Below are 11401 nucleotides of genomic sequence, written 5' to 3' on the forward strand. Positions count from 1 at the left end.
CCTAGTTTGATATATGAATTGGGTGTTCGTCAAAGATTGCATGCGGTCAGAGATTCCCGTGTTTACAGCTCCGTAAAATAACCTACTGGAAGCTCTGTAGTTTTGCTCTATAGGCCTATAGATAAAAATATTAAAATTACAAACACACAATAACATTTTAAGTTACTTCCATTTCTGAAAAAAAGAATGTAGGCCTAGTAATTGATGTTATAAATACACACGCCTGATTTTTGTTTTAATTATCCATCGTAGCATACATACATTTTTTTTTTTAAACATTTGCAATCAAGACTGAAAAAAGCCAGAAGTGAATGTAAAGCAGATTTGGCCCAGACTCTGTTGCTATCTGGGAAGCCAAGCATAAGAATAGCCTACTAATGTAAGCTTGTTAACCCACAGTAACACATTTGAACAGATTAATCGCATATTTTCGTTTGCTGCATGCTTTTAAAAACACAATAAAGAAGGGAAATAAAAGATAGAGAAAATAAATAAATAAATCTGAATTTTTTAAAGAAATAAACAATTTTGAGGAAAATAAAAAAAAGATAGGTTTCGTATAAGTTGCATTTTCAGAAATAATAACGGCAGGCCTAATAATGTTATAATGTACCAACATTATAAACACTATAGGATATTTTAGTTCCCCTCACTTTACAACAAATCCTTTAAATTGAACCGTATCAGAACAGAATAAGAATTTAAAAATATAGAATTCTAATGGATAAATATAATTACTGTATATAATAATATATGCTTAGCAATAAACATGCCAAAACAAATGAATTTATAAAGAAACGTAAGGTAAAGTTGGGCTTACCTCTCTCAGGCTCAAATCCAAATGTGTCCATATTCGTGATGTAGCTGAAGCTAAACTATTAGCCTTATTAGGTCAAATAGGCTTTATAGTTCACGCGCGTTCCAGTATCGACGGAAAATATCATAATGAGCAAAAATATGCCACAGTGGACCGGGTCCAGGGCTCTACGGATACTTTTCTTCACTTTCATTTAAAAAATTTAGGAGCACCTTCTAATCAGTAATCAAAAATTCTGATAAAAAAATTAACCTTCCCATTACGAGGTGATAGTTGACTCCTTAAAGTGATGTCTAGAGAATTTAGTTTTTACCTTTGTAATGGCATTTTTCTAACTTTATTAAAAGTATGTTAAATATTATTTCATAGTCGCACGCAGTAGTTTTCAGTCGCAAATGCAACTGAAACGGTCGCACTGTAGAGCCCTGGGGTCTCACGCCGAACGGCACGGTGAACGGCTGCGCTGTTTCCAATGAATGCAGTAGCTTAGTGTGAGCGCGTGAGGCGCCGGCGCGATCAAACAGCTGAAACATAAAATAGATTACTCCGTCATTTTTGGTCATACAGTAAAGGCATAATTCGAAAGTGCAAAGTGCAAAGTGTTAGCAGTTTGAAAATTCAAGAATAATAGCAAAGTTAATAAGAATTCTTTCTAAATGCAGCACCGTTCTTATTTTGCTCTGCATAACCTGAACGAAAAACAAATTTTTTTTTGCTAAGAACGAAACGAAATGAAAACATTTTGCTTTTAATCTGTGTATTTAACAGCCTGGGAGACCTTCCCTGGGCAGTACCTTGCCTCACCGACTAAAATCAGGGCGCCCACTACGGAGACGGCATATCAGAGGTGAGGGGGCACAGTGACCGAGGTGGCCGGGCCGGGGCCCCTCAGGCCCCCCGTGGCACCGACGCTGCGCGTCTCACAGCGCACGAGTACTCTTTCGCGTCGCATGAATGGAGAATTACACACAAAATGTCGAATTGTCAGTTTTGACGAGTATTCACGCAAACACAGTTGATTACGTCTTAAGTAAATGTAAACAGCAGGGAGAACGTGTATCAGTACATTGCATCCATTGCAGCTGTGCATTCGGTTTTAAAGAGACAGCAGCCTATTTTAGTTGCTATTGTCCGAGTCATTGATGTTAATCAAGCAACAACAGAAAGACAGAAAATCCCGCATTGCTCTTGACTGAAAAACTTTAGTAGCCCTAAAGATGAATCTAAATTTATTTATAGAAATAAATATGTCTGCTTGAAAGAATGAAGAATATGGTAAACAAGTTGCTATAAAGAATGCATATATAACCATTGGTATTTCATTAAAAAAAAGACCATGTTCTTGTTCTTTATGAGAAGTGGTTATTTAATTGTAACAAAGGCATGTTATGTGTCACCGCAGTTAAATCGGTGTGTCATGATAAAACCTTAACCCTTTAACTCACTCACATTTTTGAACATAGACGTGAAAGTGCACGATCCAAACTTAAATTGTTATAATTCATGAACGAAAACATTTTGTAACATGATATTGATGTACCATTTTCATGGTAATGCAAGGTTTGATTTTAAAATGGGGTTCAAAGGATGAATTTTGAGATTTTAAGTTTTCAATTGATATATCATTTCTGATGATTTCTAAAGTGTGATGGAGAAAAAGGCAACAAAGACTTTTTTTGACAAAGGTCAGAACTCCTGTTATGATGTAGATTTTTGAGGTGCACTCTTGTAAAAAAATAATCTATTACTTTTCCTACATAATTTTTAACAAAAACATTGGTAAAATATCTATTTAGGAGTCTTAGACCTTTCCAACGATATATAGTTTGTCATGATTAGATTAGGATTTAATTGTAATATAGTGAAGTAAACTCATGCGTCCCACAGAGGGGACGGGTGACAGTTATTGGAAATTTTAGAGAAATGCTTGATAAATGCACTGTAACTAAACACATTAGATTTTAGCCGACTAAATTTACTGCAGATTTAGTCGACTAAAATCTTATGATATTCAGTTGACTAAAACTAAAAACAATTCAGATGACTAAAATATGACTAAAACGAAACTGCATTTTAGTCAAAAGACTATGACTAAACCTAAATCTAAATTTGCTGTCAAAATGAACACTGGTGTGTGTAAGAAACTCCTCCACCTGTGCATGCAGTCTTCCGCCTCAGTGGCTGCTCTTCCAGCGCTGTATGGCCATCTTCAGGCTTCTGTTGGCGGTCAGTAGCGTGGTTTGTAAAGGCAGGTTGGTCATCGGGCTGGAGCGATTGGGAGTGTTGATCCAGCTCTCCATCGCCTCTCTTTCATAGGAAAATCCATCTGTTAAAGAACACGTCAGTTAATCACACCACTTAAACATGCATTGCTCTCATTGCCTCCCAGTGTTTCATGTTGTGATTTGCAATTGCTCAAACTGATTTAGTTGGAGAAAAATTTCTAGCCCAAAATCCACCCAAAATGAATTAAATCTAGCTCAATTTTCCCCTCATCAATCCATGGGATTCCCATAAAGGGCCATAAAAGAAACATTCTCATATATAACATATATATAAGAATATATAAAAAACCCTTTTTGTTAATTTTGTTCTTCTTTAATGTCCCAATCATGTCTTAACATATTAGATAAAATGTTAAACTGACAATATGAAAGTATAACATTTTAAATAATAAATATTTAATTAAAATTGTAAGTAATTTAAATCCTTTTGAGTGCATTTTGTTTTTAGTGTCCCCATCATGTCTTAATATTAGGTATGTTAAACTGACAACATAAATTGTCAATTTATCGTTTGACAGCACTAATATATATATATATATATATATATATATATATATATACACACACACACACTTTTAATACATACATAATACACTACATTTTATTATGAATAACATAACGTATGATACTGACATTGCTATCCATACAATTTTGATAGCTGTGGTAAATTATAAAAGTAGCCAAAAAAAAGTAATCCTGCAATTTTTCCTACAAAAAAAAAAAATTTCAATGTTCAAAACAGCCCTATTGTGCGGGGAAACCGGGGATCTGGCAACACTGGACAGGAATCACAAACACATTGAATTAAATTCAGATAATCTTCAATCTAGATTTATCAGGACAAACTCATTTGGATCCGTGTCCTGCACTGACCTGCAGCGATGATGGGGTCCTTCATGAGCTCTCTGGTGATCGAACAGAGGAACTCATCAGGAACATCAGAGTCCATCAGTGAAGATCTCAGGTCCTTAATCTTCCTCAGGACTCGACCCCGGAGACCCACCGACTCTACAGGACAGAGAAAACAAGCATGTTCAGCTGAAGCAAATCACCCAGCATATGCTGTGCAACATGATTTTTGGTATTGCTTTATGCTTCTGTGTATAACTCCAAATATATCTGGCCATCGAGTTACCAAAAAACAAATGACAAACACAGTTTGAATCGCAAGCTTGTGAATGAGAGTCGAATCGAGAAATTTGTCAAAACCCAGCCCTAATATATACAGTATAGTTTTGTTAAAGGTAATCATCATACCTATGAAACCTGATTACTGCGTCACCTGTCCGCTATTCTCATTTCTTCATCCTGCATATCATATATGCCTTGTCCAAATACCCACACTTGCGGTCTTTGCACTTGACCACTTCTATGATGTATTTCCTGTATTTGGCCCAAGTGTTCAAGTGAGGATGAAGACCACAAGTGTGTGTAGAACTTTTCATTACCTGATGGGACACACTTATAGTGTTGTAAAAATGCATGTGTTTACATTGCGTTATTTTAATTTTAAATACTTTGCATTTTAAAATCAATTTCTAAATGTCCGTTCAGTTAGTCCCTATAACATGACACAATTTAATTTGTGGTGCATCTAATTAAGTGATAAAAAGCAGTTGCAAATGTACAAAATAAATATCACCACTACTCATCTTTGCACCATTAAAACGTGCAACACTTTGTTTTTCTACCAAATTATAAGATGTATAATTAAATACATCCAAAATGTATATTTTATATAAATATAATATATATTTATTTATTATTTTACCTTTTATTACCTTTATACCCCCCCACCCCACCTGATTCCAAGCTAGGGTCCCCCAGTGAATTTTGTCCATTTTCACGACTGATTATAAATGTATTTTGCAATATATTGCAAGACTTACCATAACATTTCTTATTTATTTAACTGTTGTATAAAATAATTTCCAAATTTGCACTCATTCATGACTCGTGTGATAACTTTATGAGACAAAAGCTCATTCAGGGGCATTTTCCCCCTACATCTAGAATTGTAAGGGCTGCACTTGCCATCTTCGCGCTCTTGCAAACTGGATGCTCCGACTTGCCGTAGAGTCCTTGTAGCCATGAGAGGTGTGTCCATGTAGATGAGCAAATAAATCTGCATCTTAAGTGGCGTATGGCGTTATTTTAACGCGTGGTGACGTCTGCCGTTAACTTATCGCCTAACGGCGCTTATTTAACACCTGGCGGCGTTATGAAAACGGCGTTTTAATATTGATACGGCGATGAAAAGCATGCGAATTATGACCCATATGGCTTTCCATACTCAAGTGGCCAAGACCGCAAGTGCGGGTATTTGGACAAGACAATAGAGTTGTGTCTCTCAGAGACAGCGCTGTCAGAGTGCAGCACCTGCCATTTGCAATAAAGAGGTAGCGGATTGCACGAAGAGCTGGAGAGAGATGAGAATCGTGTTTTCAATCAGACGCTGCCCAGGATGCATGTCTGATCAATATGCAGTCAGACTCTCGAATCAACAGCAGCAGCAGGTTCTGATGACTGCAGCAGCTCTAAATTCATTAGCGCAGAGCTCCAGCTCCTCCTGAGGACCCCATCGGACAACCACGAGACTAACAAAAGCATCTGATTGGCTCGAACTGCAGGCTTCATCAACCACAGGTGTTAAACTCAACTAATCAATCAACTCCCTACAAAGGACAGTCAGAATAAACCAAAGGCTGTTTCAGGCAGTTTGAAGCATTCAGTTTTTTACATAAGTTCTAGTAAGTAAATTAATTAGTATTTTAATTATATATATATATATATATGACCCTGGACCACAAAACCAGTCATAATGGTCAATTTTTCTGAATAAATAAGCTTTCCATTGATGTATGATTTGTTAGGATCAGACGCCGAGATACAACTATTTGAAAATCTGGAATCTGAGGGAGCAAAAAAATCTAAATATTGAGAAAATCTCCTGTAAAGTTGTCCAAATGAAGTTCTTAGCAATGCATATTACTAATCAAAAATTAAGTTTTAATATATTTACAGTAGGAAATGTACAAAATATCTTCATGGAACATGATCTTTACTTAATATCCTAATGATTTTTGGCATAAAATAAAAATCTATAATTTTGACCCATACAATGTATTTTTGGCTATTGCTACAAATATACCCCAGCAACTTAACACTGCTTTTGTGCTCCAGGGTCACATATGTGTGTGTGTGTGTGTGTGTGTGTGTGTGTGTGTATATATATGTGTGTGTGTGTATATATATATATATATATATATATATATATATATATGCACATTTTACATTTATATTATACTGTATAAATACATATAAATTATTAGAATTTAACTATTTAGTTTACAGAAAAACTGTATAAATGATTAAAAATTAATTAAACTAAATAATGTTTTTATTTAGTTATTAAACTAAATAAAAATCTTAAATAATGAAAATATAAATAAATTGTATACATTTGAATAAATAAATAATTGATTTGCATAAATAATCAAATTTACATTTACATAATACACCTTAACCGTACAGTACTATAGAGAACAGAACAAAAATGTAATAAAAATTACATATTTTCCAAATAATACAAATATTCATAATATTACTTTTTCCCCAGTATAAATTGGGTCTTTATACATGAAAATACATAGCTGCCTTTTACATTTTTAGAAAGGGGGTTCCTCGCTCAAGGATGATCATATTTGAGGGTCCATTGCATCTAATAAAAAAATTTTCTTTAGGAGTAAAAGTATAATTTGAACGACTTATGAAGAAAATATGAGTGGTGTTTTCCAATTCAAAACTCAAAGCTACAGCCCTAGAATGTTATAAGGTGTTCTGAGAGGTTTTAAGCATGTTGCTATGCAGTTTACCATGGTAATCTTATGTAATAATAATAATAATTGTAAAATAAGTAATAAAACATTACATTTGATCTCTAGCGTTCTAGAACTAGTAAAGCATGAAGGACATTGTCTGAAACAGTTTTGTGTGTGTTTCCTCACCAATGTTAAACTCAGTGGTCAGTGTCTCTGTGTTTAAGCTGATGAGTTCGGCCCCGTCAATGTTGTGGGCCCTAAACGTGTCCACCAGAGCTTCAAGTCCTTCATCACAGAGCCACTCGCTCACATCCTCCTCTGACCAATCGCTGACCAGTGTTCTGGAGTAACCCAGTGACTTCCTTCCTGTCCACACAAACAAACATGAAGAGCTTTATCATCATCCTCAATACTGAACATCTCTCATTATATTCCAAACCGTGTGTCTTTTCCTTCCTAAACATAAACATAGCATCTTGTGAACTATTCCTATGCCTGTGTGTACACATTAAAAACATATAGCTTGCTTAGTTTGGTTGCATCCTATATTCATCCATTTTAAATCTACACTATTTTAATTACATTTGTGTATGCAATGAATGTTAATCAAAACTGCACAAATAATTGTATAATTTTATTACAACCAGTAATCGTATGCCTCGAGAACCAGATTTAGTTTGATTCGTGAATGTATCGTTCAGATCAGTTTTGTGAACTACTTTAATTCATTGAAAATAATTCATTGCTTATCAATCTAGCATTGCACGTGCCAAAATCTGCCTCGCTGGTATGTCAATATATTTTGTTCTCTCAACAAACTCATCCTTTAGCTTTTTACCTTCAATTTTCTGATTTAATAAAACGGTGTATGTAAATAAACAATGTGCTTCTTTCTTTATTTTGTTTTATTCGTGAATGTTAATGTGAGAAGCTCTTACCTTGGACCGACATTTTCAATGGTTCAGCTAAAAATAAAGAGAAAGCCATCAGCACAAATGAATGTCATTTTATTGTAAATAGTTTCTGTTTTAGCATGTGACATCTCTGTAACCCCACTGAGAGAAACTGCACTAACGCTAGGTGTTCTGGCGATAATATCAAATACTCATGATCATTTTCCTGGAAATATAAAGTGACATAATTAGATAATGTTAATACACTTTTATTTGGCCATTAAGTTTTCTAAGACAGTGTCATTAGACTAGTTTCTCGATTATTTCATGACTCGTGGAAGTGTTCAGACAGTCAAGCTCCTAAGCCAAAGTTTCAAGTGCAGCAAAGTAAGCATTCGTCGTTAAACTTTGGCTTAGGAGCTTGATTCATATCCGTGATTCAGTCCAAGTGTTTTAATCAATCAATTCAAAGCTGATTTTTTTTTGTCGCCATTCAAAAATGTTCATTATTTAAAGTCATGAAAAATGTAACATGATATTAATAATGGTAAAAATTTGGGGGGTGAACCATTGTTTTAACCAAAATTATACAACAGATGGACAGCTGTTCTGTCTAAACTCTTCTAGCTGGTAAAATGATGTTCTTCGTGGCGTCTGTAATCCATGTTTGGATCGCTGCCTCTCTGATCTGGTGCTGTCCTAATGGTCTCACTGTGTGCCATCTGTCAGCATGCAGTGACTCCACAACCCAACATGCTCGGGGTCACACAAACACAAATTACTACATGCTCACAAACACACACACATACAGTATATGGGAAAAAACTCTCTTTATTCTAATAAATACATTTCAAATGTTAAATAAACATTTAAAAAAAAATTACAAATATTTTTTAAATATTCAATCAAATAAAAAATTTATTATTTATCATTTTAAATAGTAAAATTAAGGTCAACAACTCAATCACAACGATGAACCCAAATTAAACAAATGTTCCAGGTTTAATACAAGATAAATAGTAAGTGCAATTTTTACTTTTATTAAAAAACTGAGGGACAAAATAATTTTTCTGTGATAATCGACATCATGATTCATTAGGCTTCACTTGTGTTGAATCGGGAGCATGGCGCAGCTCTATTCTGGAAAAGGAGGCGGGGAGCAGCAGCTCATTTGCATTTAAAGAGACAGGCCCGAAAAACAGCGTGTTTCTGCTTCCACTCAAAATAGGCATTTTCAAAATGATATAATAAATGATCTGTGGAGTATTTTGAGCTGAAACTTCACAGACACATTCGCGGGACACCAGAGACTTATATTACATATTGTAAAAAGGGGCATAATATGTCTCCTTTAAACTCTGCACATTGATCTAGTGGTCAGATGGTCAAACAGCAGTGTCAGTATTCATGTGTGGTTTATAGTTCAACAGAAGCAGATGGACTTTGTGTACTTACATGCTTCAGCATTTCCATCCCCAATTCTCCAGATTTTCACCGTCTTATCCACAGAGCCAGATGCAAACATCAGCATGCAGGGAGAGAATGCACATGCAGTCACATATCTACAGCAGAGAGACAGAAAAATATAATAGAAAAAGTTCATTTAGTCAGATACACACTGCAGTGTAGATATATGTGTGAATACACAGCAAAAATATATATATAATGAAAAAGACATTCTGCACATTACAGCATTACAACAAGTGACTTTTTTATGACTGAAAAACTGATTCACTGATTCTTTCAACAGATTCGATTAAAAACATTGATTCATCCAGGAATGAAACAAGCGACCGTCTATGACAGCCACTGAATCATTCACACAAAGGATTTGTTCAAAAACACTGATTCATTCGTGACCATCTATATGAGTGAGTCATAGAATCATTCACGCAAATGATTCATTCAACAACTCTGATTCATTCAAGAACGAAACATGGATCCATCTATGAGAGTCACTGAATCTTGCACGTAAGTAATTCATTCAAAAACACGGATTCATTCAGGAACGAAACAAGCGACTGCCTATATGACTGAATAATAAAATCATTCACGCAAATGACTCATTCAAAAGCTCAGATTTATTCAAGAATGAAACAAGCTACTTTCTATGAGATTCACTGAATCATTCCTGCAAATGATTTATTCGAAAACACTGATTCATTCAGGAATGAAAAAAAGTGACTCTCTATATGAGTGAATTGCAGAATCGTTCACACAAATGATTCATTCAAGAACGAAGCAAGCGACTGTCTACAAGAGTCTGTGAGTCTTGCACACAAACGATTTGTTCTAAAACACAGATTCATTCAGGAACGAAAGTTGCTGTCTATGAATGAGTAACTGAATCATTCACTCAAACAATTAGATCAAAAACACAAACATAATCAGTAACGAAGCAAGCGACTGTCTATGTGTGAGTCACTGAATCATTCATTCAGCCAGTTCGATCAAAAATCTTTCACTGATTTGTTCATTCAGTAATGCCATAATGTATAATTATTGTTTCTCTAAATGAATATGAACTCACAGAAAAACCGAATGCAGAAATAATAATAGAACGACTGAAATGTTTTGAAACTATTGAATATGAACTCACAGAAAAACCGAATGCAGAAATAATAATAGAACGACTGAAATGTTTTGAAACTATTATGGGGAACTATAACAGGATATATATATATTTTTTAATCTCTTTATTTAAATTTTCTTGAAACAACACACACAATGTCACAAAATAGCTACTATACAGGAAAAATACGACATCAAGCACCCTTAGCTGTAACACTGTACAATACATGACTTTTGAGCTAAGAACATTAAAGCTTTGTATTAGAAAATCAGGAATGTTGTACATAAGCAACAGAGTGTTAATATACAATCTTTTATCCTGATGGACGGCAACAACAGCTATCCAAATAGTGTATATTCAGACAGTTTGATTAAAAGAGATGTAATCCAATATATTCAGTCTGCCTGTAAGAACAGTCTTATTGGTTTCCAGATCTTGATGAAAATTGATAATTTCATCTTTTAATATAAATCTCAGTTCTTCCAAATGTAACATATTTCCCAGTTCCATTGCCCACATCTCAAAAGCAGGGACAGAATCGGCTTTCCATGGAACTATACAGGATTTGAATTGGAATGTGAACGGTATTCTAATTTCAGTTTCGAATGGAACGGAACTCTGTATCAGAATTCTGTATTAATCTGCAGTGTGACTCTGGATTCATATGAAGAGATTCAGAGACTCACCTGTCATGCTGCGTCAGAGTGTGTAGAAGTTCTCCATATGAAAATTGATAATTTCATCTTTTAATATAAATCTCAGTTCTTCCAAATGTAACATATTTCCCAGTTCCATTGCCCACATCTCAAAAGCAGGGACAGAATCGGCTTTCCATGGAACTATACAGGATTTGAATTGGAATGTGAACGGTATTCTAATTTCAGTTTCGAATGGAACGGAACTCTGTATCAGAATTCTGTATTAATCTGCAGTGTGACTCTGGATTCATATGAAGAGATTCATGTAGAAGTTCTCCATGATTCTGTTCACACACACACACACACACACACACA

The 11401-nt window shown here is 34.8% G+C and overlaps 1 protein-coding gene across 1 annotated transcript; it reads right to left on the reverse strand.

Annotated features, from left to right (window-relative positions):
• Positions 1-2937: 2937 nt before the first annotated feature.
• LOC107585709 (WD repeat, SAM and U-box domain-containing protein 1-like) lies at positions 2938-9338 on the reverse strand. Its single transcript, XM_016272840.1, has 5 exons — positions 9272-9338; positions 7862-7888; positions 7110-7289; positions 3976-4110; positions 2938-3143 (listed from the first exon to the last, which is right to left on the reverse strand). The coding sequence occupies exons 2-5, from the start codon at positions 7872-7874 to the stop codon at positions 2992-2994; spliced, it is 480 nt and encodes a 159-aa protein (XP_016128326.1). The 5' UTR covers positions 7875-7888; positions 9272-9338; the 3' UTR covers positions 2938-2991.
• Between the last annotated feature and the right edge of the window lie 2063 nt (positions 9339-11401).

Source organism: Sinocyclocheilus grahami, unplaced genomic scaffold (genome assembly GCF_001515645.1).
Source record: "Sinocyclocheilus grahami isolate Dianchi unplaced genomic scaffold, SAMN03320097.WGS_v1.1 scaffold73.1, whole genome shotgun sequence".
Classification (NCBI taxonomy): Eukaryota; Metazoa; Chordata; class Actinopteri; order Cypriniformes; family Cyprinidae; genus Sinocyclocheilus; species Sinocyclocheilus grahami.

Coding starts and splice junctions, on each gene's coding strand:
- LOC107585709 (XM_016272840.1), bottom strand. Junction 4,111..7,109: donor GACCACTGAGTTTAACATTG/GTGAGGAAACAC, acceptor TCTGTCCTGTAG/AGTCGGTGGGTCTCCGGGGT. Junction 3,144..3,975: donor GGACCCCATCATCGCTGCAG/GTCAGTGCAGGA, acceptor GTTCTTTAACAG/ATGGATTTTCCTATGAAAGA.